This window comes from Hyperoodon ampullatus (genome assembly GCF_949752795.1).
Source record: "Hyperoodon ampullatus genome assembly, chromosome: 11".
NCBI lineage: Eukaryota > Metazoa > Chordata > Mammalia > Artiodactyla > Ziphiidae > Hyperoodon > Hyperoodon ampullatus.
Genome location: NC_136924.1, coordinates 24815941 through 24842225, shown reverse-complemented (window position 1 = coordinate 24842225; position 26285 = coordinate 24815941). Strand labels below are relative to the sequence as shown.

At 38.4% G+C, this 26285-nt stretch overlaps 1 protein-coding gene across 2 annotated transcripts in view; it reads right to left on the bottom strand.

The window, feature by feature from the left end:
- Positions 1 to 26285, bottom strand: part of ANO4 (anoctamin 4) — a gene marked incomplete at both ends in the record, with an annotated part of 224573 nt that overhangs the window by 41214 nt on the left and 157074 nt on the right. For both annotated transcript variants that reach the window (XM_079714090.1, XM_079714091.1), the window contains 5 exons: positions 16253 to 16395; positions 18158 to 18255; positions 18395 to 18452; positions 19375 to 19486; positions 21594 to 21630. In XM_079714090.1, the coding sequence (XP_079570216.1) occupies positions 16253 to 16395; positions 18158 to 18255; positions 18395 to 18452; positions 19375 to 19486; positions 21594 to 21630 (448 nt within the window). The remainder of the gene's footprint in view (positions 1 to 16252; positions 16396 to 18157; positions 18256 to 18394; positions 18453 to 19374; positions 19487 to 21593; positions 21631 to 26285) is intronic.

The following is a 26285-nucleotide window of genomic DNA, read 5'->3' as shown; positions in this document are numbered from 1 at the left end:
GTTAATGGGTGGGACTGGGTTCCCTCCCTGTTGGTTGTTTGGCCTGAGGCAACCCAACACTGGAGCCTACCTGGGCTCTTTGGTGGGGCTAATGACAGACTCTGGGAGAGCTCATGCCAAGGAGTACTTCCCAGAACTTTTGCTGCCAGTGTCCTTGTCCCCACGGTGAGCCACAGCCCCCTCCTGCCCGCCTCTGCAGGAGACCCTCCAACACTAGCAGGTAGGTCTGGTTCAGTCTCCCCTGGGGTCACTGCTCGTTCCCCTGGGTCCTGATGTACACACTACTTTGTGTGTGCCCTCCAAGAGTGGAGTCTCTGTTTCCCCCAGTCCTGTCAAAGTCCTGCAATCAATTCCCACTAGGCTTCAAAGTCTGATTCCCTAGGATTTCCTCCTCCTGTTGCCAGAACCCCAAGTTGGGAAGCCTGACATGGGGCTCAGAACCTTCGCTCCAGTGGGTGGACTTCAAGTGTTCTCCAGTCTGTGAGTCACCCGCCCTGCAGTTATGGGATTTGATTTTACTGTGATTGCACCCCTCCTACCATCTCATTGTGGCTTCTCCTTTGTCTTTGGTTGTGGGGTATCTTTTTTGGTGAGTTCCAGTGTCTTCCTGTTGATGACTGTCCAGCAGCTAGTTGTGATTCTCTTGTTCTCGCAAGAGGGAGTGAGAGCATGTCCTTCTACTCTGCCATCTTGGTTCCTCCTATATTTTATTCTATTAATGTGATATATTACATTTAAAAATTTGTGTATGTTGAACCAATTTTGCATTCCAGGGATAAATCCCATTTGGTTGTAGTGTACAGTTGTTTTATTGTGTTCTTGAATTTAGTTTGCTAATATTTTCAGAATTTTTGCATTTATATTCATCAAGGATATTGATCCAAAGTTATCTTTTCTTATAGTATCCTTATCTGGTTTTGGTACTAGGGTAATGTTAGCTTTGCAGAATGAGTTTGGAAGTGTTCCCTCCTCTTCAATTTTTTTAAGCATTTGAGAAGGATTGGTATTAATTCTTCTTTAATTGTTAGAAAATTCACCAGTGAAGCTGTCTGGTTCTAGGGTTTTCTGTGTTGGGAGGCTTTTGATTACTGATTCAATCGCTTTCCTCATTATTGGTCTTTTCAGATTTTCTATTTCTTGCTGATTTTCTTGGTAGGTTGTGTGTTTCTAGAAATTTATCCATATCTTCTAGGTTATCTAATTGGTTGGCGTATAATTGTTCATAGCTTCTTATCCTATTTATTTCTGTAGTATCAGTTGTAATGTCTCCTCTTTCATTTCTAATTTTGAGTCCTCTCTAGTTAAAGGTTTGTCAATTATGTTTATCTTTTCAAAAAACCCAGCTCTTGGTTTCATTGATCTTCTCTATTGTTTTTCTGGTCTCTATTTCATTTATTTCCACTCTGATCTTTATTATTTCCTTCCTTCTGCTAACTTTGGGCTTAAATTGTTCTTTTTCTAGTTCCTTGAGATGTAAAGTTAGAGTGTTTGAGATCTTTCTAATTTCTTAATATATGCATTAATTTATATAAACTTTCCTCTCAGAATTGTTTCTGCTGCATTCCATAAGTTTTGATATGTTGTGTTCCCATTTTCATTTGTTTTGAGATAATTTTTAATTTCCCTTTTGATTTCTTCTTTGATCCATCGTTTGTTCAGGAATGTGTTTAGTTTCCACATGTTTTTATGTTTTACAGCCTTCTTCTTGTGGTAGATTTCTAGTTTCATACCACTGTGGTCAGAAAAGATAGTATGATTTCAATCATCTTATATTTGCTAAGATTTATTTTGTATCCTATCATATGATCTATCCTAGAGCATGTTCTGTGTGCCTTTGAGAAGAATGTGTATTCTGTTGCTATTGGATGGAATGTTCTCTATATGTCTGTTTAGTCCATTTGGTTTAAAGTATGCCTCAATTCCAATGTTTGCTTGTTAATTTTCTGTGTGGATTATTTGTCACTCACAGTGGGACACTGAAGTCCCCTACTATTATTGTATTGTTGTCTGTTTCTCCTTGAGATCTGTTAATATAGTTGACCTTTGAACAACATGGAGGTTAGGGCCCCAACCATCTGCACAGTATCCACATGTAACTTTACAGTTTGCCCTTTATTTACATGGCTCCACATCCATGGATTCAGTCAACCACAGGTTATGTTGTACTGCAGTATGTATTTATTGAAAAAAATCCGCATATAAGTGAATTTGTGCACTTTGAACCTGTTGTTCAAGGGTCAACTGTTTTTGCCTAATATATTTAAGAGTCAACTGTATTTGCTTAATATATTTAAGTGCTCTGGCATTGGGGGCAAATATATTTATGATCGTTATATCTTCTTGGTGTATTGACCTCATTTATTATTATATAATGAACTTATTTGTCTCTTCTTTCTTACTGTTTTTGGCTTGAAGCCTATTTTGTCTGATATAAGTATGGGTACCTACCCTTTCTTTTGGTTTCCACTTACCTGAAATATCTTTTTCCATTCCTTGACTTTGAGCTTATGTTTGTCTTTAGAGCTGAAATGTGTCTCCAAAAGGCAGCATATAGTTGGGTATTTTTTCAAAAATTTATTTTATTGAAGTATAACTGGTCTACAGTTTGTGTTAATTTCTGTGTACAGCAGAGTGATTCAGTTATACATATATATACATTCTTTTTATATTCTTTTCCATTATGGTTTATCTCAGGATAGTGAATATAGTTCCCTGTGCTATACAGTAGGACCTTGTTGTTTATCCATTCTATATATAATAGTGTGCATCTGCTAATCCCAAACTCCCAATCCATCCCTCCCCCAACCCCATACCCCTTGGCAACCACAAGTCTGTTTCTGCTTCATAGATAAGTTCATTTGTGTCATATTTTGGATTCCACATATAAATGATATCATATGGTATTTGTCTTTCTCTTTCTGTCTTCAGTTAGTATGATAATCTCTAGGTCCATCCATGTTGCTGAAAATGGTATTATTCCATTCTTTTTTATGGCTGAGTAGTATTTCATTGTATGTATGTACCACATCTTCTTTATCCAGTCATCTGTCAGTGGACATTTAGGTTGTTTCCATGTCTTGGATATTATGGATAGTGCTGCTATGAATATAGGGGTGCATGTATCTTTTTGAATTATAATTTTGTCCCATTATATGCCTAGGAGTGGGATTGCTGGATCATATGGCAACTCTAGTTTTTTGAGGAACTTCCGTATTGTCTTCCATAGTGGCTCACCAATTTACATTCCCACCAACAGAAGGAGGGCTCCTTTTTCTCCACACCCTCTCCAATATTTATTATTTGTAGACTTTTTGATGATGGCCATTCTGACCGGTGTGAGGTGGTACCTCGTAGTAGTTTTGATTTGCATTTTCTAATAATTAGCGATGTTGAGCATCTTTTTGTGTGCCTCTTGGACATCTGTATGTCCTCTTTGGAGAAATGTCTATTTAGGTCTTCTGCCCATTTTTCGATTGGGTTATTGTTTCTTTGTTATTGAGTTGTACAAGCGGTTTGTATATTTTGGAAATTAAGCCCTTGTCGGTCACATCATTTGCAAATATTTTCTCCCAGTCTGTAGGTTGTCTTTTTGTTTTGTTTACGGTTTCCTTTGCTGTGCAAAAGCTTATAAGTTTGAATAGGTCCCATTTGTGTATTTTTGCTATTTCTATTGCCTTGGGAGACTGAGTTGGGTCTTGTTTTTTTAATTCATCCAGCCACTCTGTGCCTTTGAATTGGTGAGTTCAATCCATTTACATTTACATTTACATTTAGAGTGATTATTGATATGTAATGACTTACTACTGCCATCTTACCTTTTGCCTTCTGGTTGTTTTATATCTTTATTGTTCCTTTTCCCCTGTGTTTCTGCCTACCTCTGTAAGTTGGTGGTTTTCCATGGTGATATGCTCAGTCTATCCCTTTTGTATGTTTGTTAAATCAACTCCAGACTTTTGCTTTGAGGTTACCGATAAGCTTACATACATCTCATAGGTAAAATAGTCCATTTTATGGTGATAGCAACTTATCTTCATTTGCCTACAAAGGCTCCACCCTTTTACATTTTTGATGTCACAATTTACCTCTTTCTATGCTGTGCATTTGTTAACAGATTATAGTAGCTATAGTTATTTTTAATGATCTTTTCCTTTAACCTTTATAGTATAGTTAAGTGGTTAATATACCATTCTAATACAGAGTTACCATTTTGTGATTGTTTATTTTTCACCTTTATCATTGTATATTTTCATATGCTTTTATGTCACTGATTAGTGTCTTTTCATCTCAGCTTGAAGGACTTATTTCAACATTTCTTGCAAGTTAAGTCTAATGGTGGTGAACTCCCTTGGCTTTTGTTTGGGAAAGGCTTTATTTCTCCTCCATAGCTGAAGGATAATTTTGCTGGATAAAGTATTCTTGGCTGTCAATTTTTATCTTTCAGCACTTTGAATATGTCATTCTACTCTCTCCTGGACTGTAGAATTTCTGCTGAGAAATTCACTGACATCCTAATTAGGGTTCCTTTGAAGGTTAGTTTTGTCCCCTAGCTGCCTTTAAGATTCATTATAATGTGCGATGGTTTCATTAATGTGCTTGGAGAAGGTCTTTTTGCATTGAGGTAATAGGGTGTTCTGGTAGCTTTGTGGACTTGTATGTCCCATTTCTTCTCCAGGTTTGGGAAGTCCCCAGTTAATATTTTTAAAATAAACTCCCTGCCTCTTCTCTCTCTCTTTTTCTTCTGGTATACCAATTATTCTTAGATTTGTCTTTCTGATAGAATCTAATAGTTCTCATAGGGTTTCTTCATTTTTAAAAAATCTAATTTCTCTTCTTCTGACTGAATAATTTCTATATTCCTATATTCCAAGTCATTTATTCTTTCTTCCATCTGGTCTGTCTTATTACCTGTGATCTCTGTTGCATTCTTCATCTCATTCATCGAATTCTTCAGCTCCAGAATTTGTTTGGTCTCTTTTACAATTTCAATCTCTTTGGTAAAGAATTCCTTCTGTTCATTAATTTTATTCCTGAGTTCACTGAATTGCCTTCCCATGTTTTCTTGTAGCTCAATGAATTTCTTCATAACATCTATTTTGAATTATTCATCACTTCGAGTGCAACATTATTTTTCTTTACGAAACACTGTATTTCCTTGATTTTTCAGTGTTTGACCATATGCACTTCTGCGTTCACATTTGAAGTAACAGACACCCTCCCCAGTTAAGAATTTATACTTACTTTGCTTTCAATAGGTTATAAGCCTAGTAACTTTTATTGTATTCTAGACATATAGAAGCTCTAGATCAAGGGTCAGCAAACTACAGCCTGAAGGCCAAATCTGAATAGCTCTCTGCTTTGTTTCTGTTCCTTTTTTAAACCCACCTGTGAGCTAAGAATGGTTTTTACATTTTAAGTAGTTATATAAATACTTATACAACCATTTAAAATATAATAGCCTCAATCTTGCCTTGCCTCTTGGCCCCCCAAAGCCTAAAGTATTTACTACTAGCCCTTTAAGAACAAGTTATTAATCTCTGCTCTCAGTGTTCTTTTCCAGCAGAAAAGGTTCCTCATGTTGCGCTTAGGCAGCTAAAGAAAGAGAGGATCACTTCAATGTGGTCACGAGCTAAGCCAGGCTGGTAATGGGGTACAGTAAATTTGTAAAGCTCAGTCCACCTCTCTGGCTGTGACTGAGAACGTGGTGGGCCTTTATCTTGGCCCTGAAAGACCACAAGAGGCTCAGTTCTGTCCTTGGGGAGGTTTTGCAGTTAGTTCCTTAGCCTCTTGCCCATCACATCTTCAAAATATTACATTATTAGAGATGAAGAATGGCTCTAAATAAGATAAAATTTCAACTCAACAGTAAGCAAGCTAGAATAATCCTAAATTGTTTGCACATAACACAGTTTCAAAATATATAAAGTAAAAGTTGACAGAACTAGAAGGAGCATAAGATAAAATTCCCAGGTTGACTGTGGACCCTTTTCTTAGTAACTAATAGATAAAATAGACAAAGTTTAATAGGACATATACGATTTGAACAACACAATTGACCTTGCCAATTGACAGACAACATTATACTCAACAACTGCAGAACACACTTGAAGCACTTATCTAAATAGTCAATATGCATAAAGGGCATAAAGCAAATCTCAACATATATTAATAGCCTAAAATAACACAGAGTATCCTTTGACCACAGTAGAATTAGAAGAAAAAAGTTTGATGCCGGTTGGAGACAAGATGGTGTAGTAGAAGAACTTGAGCTTGCCTCCTCTCATGAAGCCACCAAAATCACAACTAACTAACTGCTGAACAACCATGGACAAAAAAGATTGGAACCTATGAAAAAAGATATTCTACATCCAAAGACAAAGAAGAAGCCACAACAGGACGGTAGGAGGGGTGCATTCATGATACAATCAAATTCCATACCCAGCAGGTGAGTGACCCACAAACTGGAAAATAATTATATCACAGAGGTTCTCCCACAGGAGTAAGAGTTATAAGCCCCGAGTCAGGCTCCCCAGTCTGGGGGGTCTGGCATCAGGAGGAGGAGCCCCTAGAGCATTTGGCTTTGAAGGCCAGTGGGGCTAGATTGCAGGAACTCCTCAGGGGAAATAGAAACTCCACTCTTGGAGGGTGCACAGGAGGTCTTGTGTGCACTGGGACCCAGGAAAAAAAGCAGTGACTTCATAGGCGCCTGGGCCAGATCTACCTGCTGGTCTTGGAGGGTCTCCTGGGGTGGTGGGGGTGGCTCACTGTAGCAACAGGGACACTGGTGGTGGAGGTAACAAGGAGTATTCATTGGCGTGAGCTCTGCTGGAGGCTGCTATTTTGGCACCAAGACCTGATGACCACCCAACAGCCAGTAGGCTCCAGTGCTGAGATGCCTCAGGCCAAACAACCAACAGGGCAAAAACACAGCCCCACCCATCAGCAGACAGGCTGCTTAAAGTCTTCCTGAGCACACAGCCACCTCTAAACACACACCTAGACATGGCCCTGCCCAACAGAGGGACAAGACCCAGCTCCACCCACTAGTAGGCAGGAACCAGTCCCTCCCACCAGGAATTCTGCACAAGCCTCTTAGACCAGCCTCACCCACCAGGAGACAGACACCAGAAAAAAGGAACTACAGTCCTGCAGCCTGCAGAATAGAGACCACAAACACAAAGTCAGACAAAATGAGACAGCAAAGAAATACGTTTCAGACAAAGGAAAAAGATAAAACCCCAGAACAACAACTAAGTGAAGTGGAGATAGATAGGCAATGTGCCCAAAAAAGAATTCAGAGTAATGATAGTCAAGGTGATCCAAGATCTCAGAAAAAGAATGGAGGCATAGACCGAGAAGATACAAGAAATGTTTAACAAAGAGCTAGAGGTTATAAAGAGCAAACAAACAGAGTTGAACAACACAATAACTGAAATGAAAAATACACTAGAAGGAATCAACAGCAGAATAAGTAAGGCAAAAGAACGGATAAGTGAGCTGGAAGACACAATGGTGGAAATCACTGCCATGGAGCAGAATAAAGAAAAATGAGTGAAAAGAAATGAAGACAGTCTAAGAGACCTCTGGGACAACATTGAATGCACCAACATTTGCATAATAGGGGTCCCAGAAGGAGAAGAGAGAGAAAGGGCCTGAGAAAATGTTTGAAGAGATAATAGCTGAAAACTTCCTAACAGGGGAAAGGAAAGAGTTACCCAAGTCCAGGAAGTGCAGAGAGGCCCATACAGGATAAAACCAAGGAGGAACATGCACACAGTAATCAAACTGACAAAAATTAAAGACAGAGAAAATATTAAAGGCAACAAGGGAAAAGCAACAAATAACTTACAAGGAATCTCCATAAGGTTATCAGCTGATTTCTCAGCAAAAACTGTGCAGGCCAGAAGGGAGTGGCATGATATATTTCAAGTGATGAAAGGGAAGAACCTACAACCAAGAGTACTCTACCCAGCAAGGCTCTTGTTCAGATTTGACAGAGAAATCAAAAGCTTTACAGGCAAGCAAAAGCCAAGAGAATTCAGCACCACCAACCCAGCTTTACAACAAATGCTAAAGGAATTTCTGTAGGTGGAAAGAAAAGGCCACAACTAGAAACAAGAAAATTACAAATGGGAAAGCTCACCAGTAAAGGCAAACATACAGTAAAGGTAGGAAACCATCTAAACACAAATAGGATATCAAAACCAGCAACTGTGAGAAGAGGAGTGTACAGATGCAGGATATTGGAAATGCATTTGAAATGTACAGACCAGAAACTTAAAACAATCTTCTGTATATATATAGACTGCTATATCAGAACCTCATGGGACCCGCAAACTGAAAATCTTCAATAGATAAACACACAAAAAAGAAAAAGCATTCCAAACACAACACTAAAGATAGTCATCAAACCACAGAAGAAGAAAACAAAAGAGGAAGGGAAGAAAAAAGAACTACAAAAACAAATCCAAAACAATTAACAAAATGGCAGTAAGAACATACATATTGGTAACTACCTTAAATGCAAATGGATTAAATGTGCCAAACAAAAGACATAGACTGGCTGGCTGGATACAAAAACAAGACCTGTATATATGCTGTCTACAAGAGACCCAATTCAGATCTGTGGACACATATAGACTGAAACTAAGAGGATGGAAAAAGGTATTACATGCAAGTGTTAATCTAAAGAAAGCTGGAGTAGCAATACTCATATCAGACAAATTAGACTCTAAAATAAAGACTGCTATAAGAGACAAAGAAGGACACTACATAATGATCAAGGGATCAATCCAAGAAGAAGATATAACAATTGTACACATGTGCCCAACACAGGAGCATAAGGCAAATGCCAATAGCCATAAAACGAGAAATGGACAGTAACACAAAACAGTGGGGGACTTTAACACCCCACTTACATCAATGGACAGATCATCCAGACAGAAAATCAGTAAGGAAACACAGGCCTTAAATGACATATTAGACCAGATAGACTTAATTGATATAGAGCATTTCATCTGAAAGCAGCAGATGAAACACATTCTTTTTAAGTGTACATGGAACATTCTCCAGGATAGATCACATGCTGGGCCATAAAGCAAGCCTTGGTAAATTAAAGAAACTTGAAGTCATATCAAGCATCTTTTCTGACCACAACACTATGAGATTAGAAATCAACTACAAGGAAAAAAAAAAACTGTAAGAAGCCAATGACAGCGGGATAGCTAGAAAATCCTCAAATATTTTGATATTAAGCAACACATTTCTTAAAAAAAACCCATAGGTCAAAAATAAACTACAATGGCAATTAGGAAATGCCTTGATGATGAAAATATAGCATATCAAAACTTATAGGATACAGCTATGAAGCAGTATTCTTAGAGAAAATCATAGTTCTAAATGCCTAAATTAGAAAAAGAAGAAAAGTAGAAAATCAGTTATTTAAGCTTCCATCTGAAGATGTTTGGAAAAGAGAAAATTAGGCCCAAAGAAAGAATAAGGCAGGAAATAAGAGCAGAAATAAATGAAAAAATTAATAAACCTCTAGCCAGATTGTTAAAGGAAAAAAGCACAAACTATGAAAGTATAAATGAAAAAGAGAACATCACTACAGACCCTATGTACCTTAAAAGTTCATAAGAGTATTATAAACAACTTTATTCCACTAAATGTGAAAATTTAGATGAAACATAAGTTTCTTGAAAAACACAACTAAACCACAGACTACTGAAATGATTACTTGAAGAAATAGAAAATCTGAAGTCATATATCTATTAACTAAATTAAATCTATAATTAGAAACTTTCCTACAAAAGACATTCCACGTCCAGCTGACAAAAGATTCATATCCAGAATATATAAGTAACTTCTAAAATCACTAAGAAAGAGAAACAGAACAGAATCATGGGCCTGAATGGGAATTCACGAAAGAGGATACCCAAATGACCAGAAGCATACGAAAAGGTATTCAGCATTTTAAGTTGCCATGAAATTGCAAATTAAAACAATGATGAGGTTACGACATACAAACCAGAATGGCCAAAATTTAAAAAGACTGACACTAACAAGTTTTAGTGAGTATGTGGAATAACTGAAGTTCTTATATTGCTAGTTGGAATTTTGAAAACTGTTTGCAGGTGTCTACTGAAGATCCACAAATGCATACATTATGATGGCCACTCCACTGGTAACTCCACTCTTGCATAAATTCCCAACAGAAGTACATACAAACGTTAACCAAAACCCATGTTCATAGCAATATTGTTTGTAAGAACCCAAACCTAGAAATAACTCACAAATCTATCACCAGTAGAATGGATGGGTAAATAGTGGTGAATTCCTGTTTTCAGGGGTCTAGAAGATCTGCAGACTCACAAACTAGTTCATCCACTGGCACACTGATGCCTGCACATCCACAAGTAAGTTTGCTTCTTTTTTTTTTCTTGACTCAAGTTTGACAGAGGCTTTGATTCTTATTAAAATGCAACTATCTAGCTCATTAATCCTTAGCAGTGCTCAGAAGTCCATTTCATGATATGGGAAAGGATTGAGGGATTGGTGAGGAATTGGTGGGGGAAGGGGAGAAAGATGGAATGGAAAGTATCTGGTATTGGAAATGAAAAAAAAAAAAACTATATGTGACTAAGGAAAGATGGAGGTGGGTATCAAAGACAAACTCACTTGTTTCATAATTTTGCTTCAGGTACACATTCTATGAATACTATACAAAAATGAAAATGAAATTTTACCTGTAGCAACATGGAAGAATCTTATAAATACGATATTGAATGGAATAAGCCATTTACAAAAGAAAATGTATAATTCCATTTCTATAGAGATTTTAAAAAAAACAAAATTAGAAGTCAGGAAAGTGGTTGGGGAGGGTGTTATACCTGGGAGAGGAAACAAGGGAGCCTTCTTTGATACCGATAATATCCTATTTCTTGATGTAGCTCACAGGATGACAAACATTTTCTGTAAAGAGCCAGGTAGTAAATATTCCAGGTTTTGTGGGCCATAAAGTCTCTGTCACAACTAATCAGCTCTGCTGCTGTAGTGCAAAAGTAACTACAGATAATATGTAGAGGCCTGGAGACGAGATGGCAGGGTAGAAGGACTTGAGCTTACCTCCTCTCATGAAGACACCAAAATCACAGCTAACTGCTGAACAACCCTCAACAAAAAAGACAAAACCACCATAAAAGGTATTCTACACCCAAAGACAAAGAAGAAGCCACAACAAGACTGTAGGAGAAGCACTTTCATGATATAATCAAATCCCATACCTGCTGGGTGGGTGACCCACAAACTAGAAAATAATTATATCGCTGGGGTTCTCCCATAGGAGTGAGAGTTCTGAGCCCTATGTCAAGCTCCGCAGCCTAGGGGTCTGGCATCAGGAGGAGGAGCCCCCAGAGCATTTGACTTTGAAAGCCAGCAGGGCTTGAGTGAAGGAGCTCCACAGGAGTGGGAGAAACAGGGACTCCACTCTTGGAGGGTGCACACAATGTTTCACATGCACTAAGACCCAGGGCAAAGCAGTGACTCCATACGAGCCTGGGCCAGACCTACCTGCAGGTCTTGGAGGGTCTCCTGGGGAGGCGGGGGTCAGCTGTGGCTCACTGTGGGGGCAAGGACACTGGTGGCAGATGCTTTTTGGCACTGAGACCTGGCCCCACTCAACAGCCTGCAGGCTCCAGTGCTGGGATGCCTCAGGCCAAACAGCCAGCAGGGTGGGAACACACACAGCCCCACCCATCAGCAGATAGGCTGCCTAAAGTCGTCCTGAGCAAATCGGTCAGTGTGATACACCACATCAACAAATTGAAGAATAAAAACCATATGATCATCTCAGTAGATGCAGAAAAAGCTTTTGATAAAATTCAACACCCAATTATGATAAAAACTCTCCAAAAAGTGGGCATAGAGGGAACGTACCTCAATATTATAAAGGCCATATATGACAAACCCACTGCTAACATCATACTCAACAGTGAAAAGCTAAAAGCATTTCCTCTAAGATCAGGAACAAGACAAGGATGTCCACTCTCACTACTTTTATTCAACATAGTTTTGGAAGTCCTAGACAATGGCAATCAGAGAAGAAAAAGAAATGAATCCAAATTGGAAAAGAAGTAAAACTATCACTGTTTGCAGATGACATGATACTATACATAGAAAATCCTAAAGATGCTTCCAGAATAGTACTAGATCTCATCAGTGAATTTGGTAAGGTTGCAGGATACAAAGTTAATACACAGAAATCTGTTGCATTTCTATACACTAACAATGAAAGATCAGAAAGAGAAATTAAGGAAACAATCTCATTTATCATCACATCAAAAAGAATAAAATACCTAGGAATAAACCTACCCAAGGAGGCAAAAGACCTGTACTCTGAAAACTATAAGATGTTGATGAAAGAAAATGAAGATGACACAAACAGATGGAAAGATGATATACCATGTTCTTGGACTGGAAGAATCAATATTGTCAAAATGACTATACTGTCCAAGGCAACCTACAGATTCAATTCAATCCTTATTAAATTACCAGTGGCATTTTTCACAGAACTAGAAAAAAAATATTTTAAATGTGTATGGAAACACAAAAGACCCTGAATGGCCAAAGCAATCCTGAGAAAAGAAAATGGAGCTGGAGGATTCAGGCTCCCTGACTTCAGACTATACTACAATCAAAACAGGGTGGCACTAGCACAAAAACAGAAATATAGATCAACGGAACAGGATAGAAAGCCCAGGAATAAACCCATGCACCTATGGTCAATTAATCTATGGCAAAGGAGGCAAGAATATACAATGGAGAAAAGACAGTCTCTTCAATAAGTGGTGCTGGGAAAACTGGACAGCTACATGTAAAAGAAAGAAACTAGAACATTTTCTAACACTATAAACAAAAATAAACTCAAAATGGATTAAAGACCTAAACGTAAGACCAGGTACTATAAACCTCTTAGAGGAAAACATATGCAGAACACTCTTTGACATAAATTGCAGCAAGATCTTTTTGGATCTACCTCCTACAGTAATGAAAATAAAAACAAAAATAAACAAATGGGACCTAATTAAACTTAAAAGCTTTTGCACAGCACAGGAAACCATAAACAAAATGAAAAGACAACCCTTAATGGGAGAAAATATTTACAAACGAAGTGACCTACAAGGGATTAGTCGCCAAAATACACAAATAGCTCATGGAACTGAATATCAAAACAAAAAACACAACCCAGTCAAAAAATGGGCAGAAGATCTAAATAGACATTTCTCCAAAGAAGACATACAGATGGCCAACAGGCACATGAAAAGACTCTCAACATCACTATTTATTAGAGAAATGCAGATCAAAACTACAATGAGGAATCACCTCACACTGGTCAGAATGACTGTCATCAAATAGTCTACAAACAATATATGCTGGAGAGGGTGTGGAGAGAAGGGAACCCTCCTACACAGTTGGTGGGAATGTAAATTGATACAGCCACTATGGAGAACAGTATGGAGGTTCCTTGAAAAACTAAAAGTAGAATTACCATACAACCCAGCAATCCTGGGCATATATCTGGAGAAAACCATAATTCAAAAAGATACATGCACCCTATTGTTGATTGCAGCACTATATACAATGGCCAAGACATGGAAGCAACCTAAATGTCCATCAACAGAGGAAAGGATAAAGAAGATGTGGTACATATATACAATGGAATATTACTTGGCCATAGAAAAGAATGAAATGCCACCTGCAGCAACATGATGGACCCAGAGAATATTGTGCTTAGTGAAATAAGTCAGACAGAGAAAGACAAGTGCTATATGATATCACAAGTGGAATCTAAAAAGATGATACAAATGAACTTATTTCCTAAACAGAAGGAGACTCACAGACTTCAGAAACAAACTTATGGTTACCAAAGGGGAAGGTGGGGAGGAGGGATAAATTAGGAGTTTGGGATTCACATATACACACGACTATATATGAAATACATAATCAACAAGGACCTACTGTATAGCACAGGGAACTCTACATAATAATCTATATGGGAAAAGAATCTGAAAAAGAATGGATATATGTATATGTATAACTGAACCACATTGCTGTACACCCGAAACTAACACAACATTGTAAATCAACTGTAATATAAAATAAAAATTAAAGAACTGTAGATAATGTGCAAATAAATGGATATTGCTGTGTTTCAATAGAATGTTATTTACAAAGCCAGGCAGTGGACTGGCTTTGGGTCTGAGGGCAGTAGTGTGTTAACCCCTCACCTACATAGATTGGTTACATTTGTGCATAAATTTGTGAATATTTATTGATCTGTACACTTTTGATTTATATGCTTTTCTCACTATATATTCTACTTCAATGAATACATTTAAAAAATATAACAAAGCAGGAAAGTCATTAAGAAAATAACAAAAACAACAAGAACAGAAGCAAGCAGTTAGGATTCACTGGTCTGCTTGTAATGCTGCTTCTGAGATTTGTTTCTTGCTGCAAAGATACTGGAGTATTTGGAGCACTACCAGTTCTTTTCATGCACTCTATATACCAACATTATTGTTCATTTCCTTCTTTATGGGAGGAGAATCCATTAAGAGACCTCCAAGTGGTTAGTTCTCTTAATGAATTCCCTTTATTAAGTGTTATTATTACTGCCCAAATTGATTTCTTCTCCAAGTTATATCATTCTGCCATTCTATAATTGAAACTCTAAAAACATTGGTAGGTACTTAGGACATAAGCAATCTAAGAAACATTAAGTATCAACTCTACTACTGCTTTAATTTTCAGATTTGCCCAGAAAGAACTTCTTTCAGAAGTAATGTATCTTGCCCATCCCCACCCCCACTTTCACCCCAATGTTACAGAGCTTAAACATAATTAGAAAAAAAGAGAAAAGCTATCCACGCTCAGTGTATCTGCTAAGGGATTTTGTTAAGCTTTTCTCCCCTGGAAGATAAGAAGAATAGAAAAATAACAATAATGACATGGATGACATATATCAAGTACTTACTATGAGCCAGGCATTGTTCTAAGCCCTTTCCATGTGTTAATTTATTTAATCCACATAAAAATGCTCTGAAGTGGTTACTTTTTTATCCCCATTGTAGAGAAGAGGAAAGTGAGACAAAGAGTTTAAGTAATTGCCCAAGGTTTCACAGTTAATAAGTGAGGGACTGGATTTGAACTCAGGTAATCTGTTTCTAAAGCTCATGCTCTCAGATACATGCTAAAATAAGTAGCTTGGATTTGATCATAGAGAAATCAGATTCCTTCAATAGAAGTGTAGCATAACTTAAGCATTCCCAGCTTCCTGCCACCCCCTCAAGGGAAATGACTGTCCCCAGTCTACCCCCTACTGACTCATACTGCAGCATCTATGCCACTTTATTGCACTTACCTTTTATACCTCTGACTTTCCCCCACTGTGCACTCTTTCAGAGCTGGGACTGTGCCTGATTCCTTGTATCGCTAGTGCCAAACATAATGTCTGCCTGGACATAACATGGCTCAAAAGATGTCTGCTGGATACAAACTACTATATATAAAACAGATAAACAACAAGGTCCTACTGTATAGCACAGGGAACTATATTAAATATCTTATAATAAACTATAATAGAAAGGAATATGAAAAAGAATGTTTATATTCTTTTATGTATATATGTATAACTGAATCACTTTGCCATACACCTGAAACTAACACAACATTGTAAATTAACTATACTTAAATAAAAAAAAAAAACATGTCTGCTGAGTGAATGAATCAATCACACCATGAGTGATCACTCCTTTTTCTTTGGTTCACCAAGTTTTCAGCTCATTTTTTTTCTGGTGATTTATTACAAGGGACAGGACACAATGTCATGAAGAATGTGAAGTGACTTGGCACTATTTCTGTCAATAAAGCTTCTTAAAGCAAGAACACCCTTCCTCTGCATTTAGCTCAAGAATCCCCCCATACTGCTAGCCTCGATGATAATGGTGTATGTCTAGTTAAATGTAGCTAGAATTTACATTTATAATTAATAGGCTAAAACAGACAACAAGGTCCTACTCTATAGCACAGGGAACTATATTCAATATCCTATGATAAACCATTATGGAAAAGAATATGAAAAGAATTATAACTGAGTCATTTTGCTGTACAGCAGAAATTAACACAACATTGTAAATTAACTATACTTCAATAAAAATTTTTAAAAATCAGATAAAATAGGCTATTTTCATACTCATTTCTAAGTATTCATCGAAAAGTCCGTAGGCGTTCATCGGCTGAAGGTTGTAGTCCTTTTCCCACTGTGGGAAACTTATTTTCCTTTCAGGTCCATGTTCTTGTCTTACTTTCCTTCTAGTCCACCAATTCTGAATTAACCTGCACAACAAGATCAATTTATTTAAAAAAATGTATATAGCTGTTCATAAGACAAGTAATAAGAAATAGAATTAGAATATAGAACAATAGTTTTAAAAATTTAGGACAGGCTGCCAAGGAAATGAAGCCTTGGATTAGCAAGGAAATAACAATGGAGGCTACACTTCAAGCATTTGTACTTGCAAGTGAACAGAATGATTGATGAACTTATTTTAATCATTCACGAAACTGTCTCTCGTCCAGTGTTGCCTCGGAGGGTTGGGTAGAGGACTGAGAACATTGATAACCTGATCCCCCAGTACAAAGGCAACCCGCAGGCCTCTGAGAAGAAGATGGTTTGGCCTAGCTGGCTTAGTTGAGGACCCGTGAGCAGTCTTACCATGGGGTGCTGACCTGCATACTCTGACTCGAGGGCCCTAGAAGGTCTGCAAACCCACAAAGGTTTCCTCCTCTCCTGGCATACAGAAGCCCGCAGGTCGACAACCGGATCTGCCTGCTTTCGGGTTGAGTTTGACAGAGGCTCTGATTCCCAATAAAATGCATCTCACACTGGTGAGGTTAGTACATTAATCCTTGGCAGTGTTCAGAAGTGCATCTTACGATACGGAACAGGGTCGAAGAAATCGGGGCGGCGGGGGTCAGGTTTGTGTACTGTAGGGGGCAAGGAGAAAGCTGAGGGGTATCTGAGAGTAGCGATGCCAAAGCAAAACCAAATGTGAAATAAACTAAATAAGGGGATGGGTATCAAAGACAGTTTTGCCTACTTCACAATTTTGCTCTATGTCCATATTAGTAGAAGATAAATATAGTTCCCTTGATGTTTATGACAGTTTGATAAGTTATGGATGATACTTTAAAAGAGAATATAATGCTTCTAATTTTTAAATTTTATGCTTTTTTTTAAGTTTTATAGAAAACATCAACACTTGGAAGAAGTTTTCTAAAAATAAATCTAAGAAGAGAAAAATTACTGGCAGTGGTTCTGACAGGGAGCTAAGAGATGACTTTTCGAAGTGAACCAAGTTCCAGCTAATTGTTCTGGCTGAGTGGTCTTCCCTGAAACCTGGAATTCTCTATGGAGACACTTGGGCTGACCTGGAAACCTGTAGGTGTAGAATTAAAGAAGAAATAGAAGTGCTGCTGATTTATGTCCCTTTAAAACTTAACTGACCAGAACTGAGCAAACACAGCCAAATTCAAGGTTATCCTTACAAAGGTGATACAAGTTTTTGCCCATTGCCATCAACATAAACTGTTATCATCAGGTAATGATGTTTTTACTGGTTAGGATATGCTTACTTAGAAATATTCCAGTTTCTTTTTTGAATCATTTCTTTAGGTCTTCTTTCCATAAGTTCCTTTCTTGTACAGTTGAATGTAAGGAAGTTTAAAGAAATTACCATTTCTGATTTATTGCAGGGCTTGGGGAGTAGAGACCTCGTTAATGTGTCAGCATCATTTAAAGCAGCTTGGAAGCAGGTATCCAATTATTTAGGGGCCCACAGAGACTTCTTAAAGAATATTCACTTTTGTTTATGGGATTTGTGCTAAATCTTCCAAAAGAGCCAATGTTTATTATTTTCATGATTTGTCTTTGAATATCTAAGCATGAAGACTTAGCTCCAGGTACATACACACACACACACACACACACACACACACAGGCTTAACTGCTGAGTCTGCATTGCTTATCTTACTTGCCACACCTAGAAAAGCCAACGAGACATGCTGCCTCTCAAGTATAGATATCTAAGGTACTTACGGGTAGCCAAGTTCCATGAAATTATTCCAGGTCTGCTTTAGCACCATTATAATACCCATTTGCATACAGAGATCAATAAGGCATCCACTAGGGTGGCACTGCGAGGTAAGCAAACACAGAAATTCAAGAATCAATGGACAGGAAGAAAGGCTGTCTGGTTTCTAATCTGCACAAAGTTGCCTTAAGCCTGTTTAACGCACGTCTGTAGGAAACAAGGAATGATGGGAGAATACCGACCTCTTCTAGTCTCCACCTGTTTATCAGCCTCAAGTAGGCACCTGGGTGTCCTGTGAATCTTCAACACACACAGAAAAACAAACCGTTAGCATCCTGTAGCCTTCAGTGAATATTATATTCAGATTAGCACATCCTCCAGTGAAAATTACTGGCGCAGTAAGGAACAGGTCTCAGGGAATTAGGAAAACTCTCTGGAACTGGCATAATGGCAGCTTCTGGAATTCTCTGGGGGATATTTCTCTCCTGGCCCTTCTGTCTGGCTGCTGACCACAGAGGCCAGTTCTTGCTGCCTGCTGTGACTTTTAACATTTTCTGCTGAATATCAAGCGGCTGTTGCGTAAGCAGCAGGTTGGGTTTAAACACATCAGATCTTTTTGTATATTAGTAATGCCGTGTTTTTTATTTTTTAAAACTAAACTATTTGACTAGCATTCCATGCTGAAGTAGCTAGAAACTGCGGAGAGGCTGCTCATCCATTTCACTAAAACCCAATACTCAGCTCTTCCCTGGTTCTCGTCTCCTCAGACACACTTCCTGGTGTAATGAAGTTCATGGTACCTGGACGTTCCAAATCCTCAGAACTGCTGGATTCAGAAGCTACCCAGTCCCCTTCGGCCTCCTACGTCAGCCCCCTTTCCTGTCTGAATGTCCTTCCCTCCTCTGTGAGGTCAGGGATCTGGGACATGCCACCTGCTCTTATAGGTGTGAGATCCAGAGGCCTGATTCAGGTACAGATGGAGCCTGCAAGTTTTACATTCACACTTCACGTGTGCAAACTATTTTCTTCTACTCACCTTAACAAGAAAAGGTACAAGGGACTTTGATGGAGACCATTCCCCAGAATGGGAAGGGAAAGGAAAGGAGACTGATCTCCTCTTTATACACTTTATAAAAGTCACCCTAAAGGCTGGCCTCTCTGTCACCCTGGTCAGTGACCTCTGTCCCTGGCTGGGGGAGGTGTGGAGAGAATGGGTTCTTACCTTCCGAGGAAGAACGCGATGTAAAACGTGGAGCTGTTCAGATTGACAAACTGAAAAAGAAACATTTTCAGGGTGAAGCTGTTCTCCCACTCGGACTCAGTGCGAGGCTGTTCTGTGGACACAAGGGGAACAGAGTTTGAGAGGCTGCGTCTGACCCCTTCTCAACTCCCTCCGTCCAGCTCCCCAGACGCACGGGGTGGGAGCAAAGGCTTCCTAAGGAGGCTGCAGGAGGGCCCAGCTTGCCTACAGATGACATGCGACGGAATGGACCATCCATGGGTTCCTCAAGCTCCCAGACCAGCCCCAGCGAGGCTTTGGTGGGAAGTGACTACTGACTTGTCTGAGGGCAGGGAATATCGTTTGTTCCGCTCTTCCAGGATGCCCGGAGAGCCTGGAGTAGAAACAGCCAGGCTGAAGGGGCCGCACTCCCGGCCCTGGCTCCTTGCAGGAGCCTCTCCTTTCGCTCTTAGTTTCCACCTGTGGGGTGGGGCCTGTGTGCCGTCAGGTCCCCTCCCACCTCCTAGTAACTCCTTGGTCTCGACTTCTATTTCTGCTGGGATGTGAGGTGCTACTGCGAGAGAGGGAGTCAGACCCCCCCATCCCAGAATGAGCATCTGACCCCGTTACCTGTCACCCTCATCCACCATCATTTTCATTCTCAAGGACAAGTACCAAGGAGGTGACCTCATCTTTAGAGCTTTTATTGTATAGCAGCATCTTTGTCTTACAATTTCCTGACCTCAGTCAGGCATCAATTCTCATCTTCTTGTATTTCAATTTCCATACAGCAAATGCCCTTTGGACATTGTGATACAAACCAAAAATATGGATCAATCCTCCAACCTGAAATCTCATGTCAAATGTGCTTATCCTTCCCTGGAAGTTGCATCCTCACCTCAAACAACATCAAAGAAAATGCATTTAATGCAATAGCACTTACTGGTTCCACATTCCCTGAGCTTCTAATTGCTCATTTACTATTTCACCCCATCAGTTCCTTTCCCACAAATTATAGCTCAAAATGCTTCCCAGGAGGATATCTGAGAAGGGAGGGGAGAAAGAATGAGAATCGGATTTAAAATGGTTTAAATGTCAATTTCAGAACAAGGCCATACTGCTGTTGAGGGAAGAAATGACAAAGGATGCTTCAAGGGCTTTAGCTTTACTTCACTTCTGCTAATGAACTCTTGGTTACACAGGAAGTTCTCCTAGCTCATCAGCCAGCTGGGTGGGTTCCCAGGTGGCCCAACCACAGATTGACCATGGCTGTTTTCTCCACAGGCATCTTTTCCAGCCTGGAGCAAGGTCCCCCCTGGACACAGTCTATCAATGGGCAGTTACCTCTTCTGTGGACATAAACTTCTATCTTTTTGGGCAAAGAGTGGCAGTGATGGAAGATTTCAATGAATTTAAAGGAGATATGCCAAGTGCCTAGCTCTGTATCTGGCACATAGAAGGGCTCAAACAGATGAGATGCCAGATGTATCTGGCATCTTTTATTATAATGATTATTATAAATAAAAACACTTTTGTGATTTTTTTCTCCCTTTGGCAAGCTACATATGGGAATGTGCTAAAACAGGTTTTGTGTGGGAGCATGTAATTTTCTCAAACTGCATAGAGTAAAATGACTAATATCTCATTAATGAAATTGGGACAATTCCTCTATCTTGAAAATGTAGTAAATGTACAGCTCATAGCTGGTTACCAGATTGTTCTGGTGCCTTACAAAGTCAGAGAAACGTTCCTAGGGATGACTTGTCCAGATGAATGTCACTTCCACAAATGTCAGTAATGGTTAGCCTGTCTACATAAAAGACTCCTAGTCTTCAAAGCAACTAACTTTGCTGTGGTTTTATATGCCATTAAAACTTGCTGTGTTTTTAATTAAATAAAAATTGTAGGCAACAGCAAATGAACACTTTTCTAAATGATTATAGGTACTTCATACACATGTACTTTTGTAAGAGAAAACCTACTTTAAATTATATTAGCTCATGAAAGATAATGTCTAAATACTTTAAAGCTTTAGGTAGGGAAAGATTCTCTCAATTCCTAGACATGTTTAACATGTCCTGTTGAGGGCAAAGAACAAATTGTTGTATGCAATTCAAAATAAAGGGAATATTTGTTTTCAGCAGTGTTTCAGAAATGAATCTTTGAGAAGGTATTTTTCAGACCACAATACTGTACGGTGAAGTAAAGAGGGTTCCACTTACCTAAATTTGTCAGAAGCAGTGCAACTTTTTCATAGAGCTGTAAAATAAATTTAATACATTTAACAAACTGTAGATGTTCTAAAATCTGTAATTATGAAATAAATAGGTAAGTAAGTCATAAATAAAAATAATTTCATTAACCATCCACTGCTCAAACAATGAAAACATCATCAACAATTGTGTCCTTTCAGGACAAGAAAGAATTGTACAAGGTCCCATTTTAATATTTTAAAAGTCTCACTTCTTGTTTTGGGGTGAATAATTCTGTAACAACAGGCCAGCTGCCACTAATTATCACCTTGCTAAGGGATGCTGGGCAAGTCACAACATTCCTGGGCCTCCTCAATGTAGAATCTCCTCAATGTAAAATCTCTAAGACTGCTCCTGATAAGAGTCTGTAATCCTATTGTTTTTATGGGCTGATTTTCTAGATTATAGCATTTCTAAACACCAAAGTGATCAAACATTATTGGGGACCACCAAACTTATGGTACTCTGCTTTTCTATTAGTGAATTAGATGCATCCCTAACTCACCCAGCCATCTGGTAAATGGAGGGTCCTAATAGGATGGAAGGGGTGTGTGTCCCTGTGCTTGTGTGTGTGTATGGAAGTATAGGGGGTACAGTTAAGGGCAAACCCAGCTCTAGGAGATTCCCTAGGGAGGGTATAAATTGAAAAAGAAAAGAGCAAGTGCTTTCTCAAAAATGAAAGATGATAAATGAAAACAAAAAAGAAAACTAGTCAAATGGATTTGAACAATATGAAAATTAAGATCACATTTAGACTAAAGTAGTGAAATTTCACTGGTTAAAATTCCCCAGGCTGGAATAACAGCTTTACTGCCAGCAAGCTGTAGGTCTTGGGCATGTTACCTCACCTCTTCTTTAGACCATCGTTTTCCTTACATGTGGTTGAGAATGGGTATTGGACACACTCATCTTGAGGTCCTTCCTAACTTTTGCATTCTCTTACCCCAGATTTCTTCTAACTACAGAAATAGTCTAAATACTCAGATTGTATGACTCTAAACTTTCAGCAAAGACTGTGGTTTGTTATATTAAGATATAAATAATTCACATGGCCACAGTATCAAAGTTTGTATATAGAAATCTCAGACTCTTGGAGTCCAATGTTAAAACAGACTGGTATAATTTTCAATAAGAAATCTTGTGTTATAGATGAGTCATACATCTCAATTTTATCATAAAAATAAAATACTGGTAAACATATTAGGACAGATATTCTAATCAAAATTATTTTAATATTACAAAGGCATGGTATTATTAAAGTTACTTATAATTATCAAGGAAAATTAAATTCAGCTGGTGAGACAACCTTTCTCAAAAATATAATTTTTGATTACCTAGTTCATCCTTTAATCTTTCATGTTGATGTACATTTGTTAAAGCGCCTCGCTTTGCACACTTTTCTCAAAGGCCTTGAGAACTGGTGACATGCCATCGTTATTTTTGTTTGGAAACTGAAAAAATTGGAATTTAAAAAAGGAACAGCACAGGAGTTGAAATATAATTATTATTAACCTTTTGAAAAGTAAGGTAAAGTGTATGAGGACACTGGGATTCATGGCATCTGTGAACATTTTATCTTGATGATACAATGAGATGGATAGTGAGCCTTTGAGCAGGATTTAACAGAAAAGAGCACATAAACAAAGGGACTGATAGCCAGCAAGAGAGCGTCCCATGAGTGGTTTCTGGAAAAGGCCTGATTTCTCATTAGCCAGTTGAGACAGAAAGCACAGATAGTTTGTTCTGATAAGAGTAGAAGAAGATCTAAGTTTCCAAACTGGATGCCACAAATGGTTACTGTTAGAATCTTTAACTAACAGCAAGCTTTCTGATCCTAAGGATATGTCCAAAAGAAGCTATGAGCACTTCTAATTTTATCTTGTCCACCTGATCAATGTATGTGGGTTTGTTCTGATGCAAGCCATATTTTCTGGTTTAGTTCTTTTTGGAACAAGTCATTGTGGTTTTCACTGTTTACAGATTATAATGAAATGTCAGATTCATTTTGGTATGGCTGAATAAAAAGGATGGTAATAACTTTTAATGTCTTCCTTTCTTGGCATATATAGCTTGAGACCACTATATTGAGATGTTCTTTGGTCACTAGTGAAGCAGGATAAAATTGAAAGAGCATGACAAGGAGGAGTGAGGAAATCTATCTATTCACTCTGTCTTTGAAATATTTATTTTTCAAGACATGGAATAAAATGAAAACCACGTAGCTAGTCACTAAGAGGCATAATAGTTTGTTAGGATCCAGAATACTTTTGTAAAATAATATGAGCTTTATTTTTTTAAAAATACACATAAAAGTAAACACACATTGTCAAATCCAGAAAATAGGCATTCCTTATAGATCTTCTTCAGTTAGGATTGGAAGAAAGTCAGAAATAGGATATATGATCTATAATAATTATTTGAAAGAGGCTTTAATGAACATAAATACCAATCTAGCTCTCAAGATTTTTATATTCAGTTAATGAAAAAGTATTCATGATTAATGTCCAAATGATTTTTTTTTTTTGCAAGACCAGTATGGCCAAAATTTTAAGTAATTGAAAACTATTTATATAGCTATAAAAACTATATTATTGAGTCATAAAAATGTCTTAAATTGAGTCATTTCAGCAGTCATTAATAGTTTAGTTCTGAATTGGTCAAAGCTATGTTATAGTCATTAGTCTGTCGTTTGTCCTTTATTCAATATTTGCTTTTTAAGGACTTAAAATTTTTAAAAATATATTTTGATGAAGAGCTTTCCCAGCTATATTACACACTTGGTTGCCTTCATAATGGAACCTGCAAAGCTTCAGGGCATAAGACAGGAGTGTAAAGGTGTGTGCTAGATGAGGATGTCCTCAGAGATGGCTGAGGAGGGTAAGGCAATTGGTCACTGCACAAAAGGGTCCTGGATGATGCTGGTTTTAGAGTGTGTATGCTTTTTATTTTCTTTCCTTCCCCTTGCTATGGCTTGTCATTTTCTGACCTTGTCAGTATTCTTGCCTTAGTAACCTTCTGTTATTTTAGTTCGATGTTGGCTGAGAAATCAGAACACCAAATGTGTTCACATTATATCTAAAAATAAAGAAAGAAAGAAAAGAAAAGAAACCTTAAGGGCATTCCTAAGAATGATACATGTCAGCTTTAGTGTGTGGGCTTGGTCCATTTTGGTGACTCAGAAACCCTTTGTTAAATAAAACATGTAAAATGCCTACCTGTCTAGCTCCTAGCACACAGTAGGTGCTTTGTACTGGCCCTAATTATATACTATTTCATCTCCCCTCCTGCTTTGTTTTTAGTTTATTCTTTTCTTGGCTGTGTTCCACGAAGCAGAGGTTTTTGGATAAGTGATTTTCAGTTAAATGAAGTGACAACACTGGCTCCTGGTCAAAATGTACCAGCAAGCATGTGTTTATAGACCCACTGCATATATGCAGAAATTTATTTCTTAAGATGTATAAATTAAATTTTAGTAAGGCATTGGAGAAGAGAGATGATAAAATACAGTAAGCTTTAATTCACTGCATCCTACCCGGACACAGAATCTTTCACTGCTCGGGCTGTTTGGTTAATTTCACTATGAATCACTCCCCTTCACAATGAATATTCATTCCACAACTAACTTTGAGGCTAGCTGAACCGGGGACAGGGGGAGTGCAAGGGAGTGACAAACATCCACTTTCAATCTCCACTTGACCAAGCAGTACACAGTCATCATGTCAAAATGATCTGCAAGTGCTTTTTTTTTTCTACCTTCTGGATTTTTAAACTTTTTTCTAAAATAATAAAGTTCCTGTATTTTTTTTTTGTTTGTTTTTTGTTTTTGTTTGTTTGTTTGTTTTTGCGGTACGCGGGCCTCTCACTGTTGTGGCCTCTCTGGTTGCGGAACACAGGCGCCGGACGCGCAGGCTCAGCGGCCGTGGCTCGCGGGCCCAGCCGCTCCGCAGCATGTGGGATCCTCCCGGACCGGGGCACGAACCGGTGTCCCCTGCATTGGCAGGCGGACTCTCAACCACTGCGCCACCAGGGAAGCCCTCCTGTATTTTTAATAATAATAATAAATTACCTATATTTCATTATCTCAGTGATTTCAGCACAATGGCCCAGATTTAAGTTGCCGTATAAATAAGGGTGAGAGGAACTATAATTGAACACTTATTCCATGCCTAACACTATACATGACACTCTACATACGTTATTTATTCCCTCCTACAAACCTCAAGTCTAACAATGTCAGCCATTGCCTTTTGTTCTGCAAATAGTAACAACAGTTTACTGAGAGCCTACTATAAGCCAGAGCCTGTTTCTGGCAGGCTCTGCCAGAAACAGAGGCTGCCAGAGTTTGGAAACTTAGATCTTCTACTACTCTTATCAGAAGAGACAAAAGTTTCTGCCCTCTTGGGGCTACATTCCAATGGAGAAGATAAATAACAAAATAAATTTTACAAAATAGCCTGTTAGATGGCGATTAATGCCATAGAACAAAATTAAGCAGGCAAGGAGCTAGGAAATGGTCAGACGGCAGGAGTGGGTTGCAATTTTAAATTGAGTGACGAGGGAAGCCTTATACTGGAAAAGTAACAGTTGAACAAAGACTTGAAGGAGGTGCAGGAGTAAACTCTGCAGACCCCATGGGAAAGAATGTTCCAGGTAGAGAGAAGA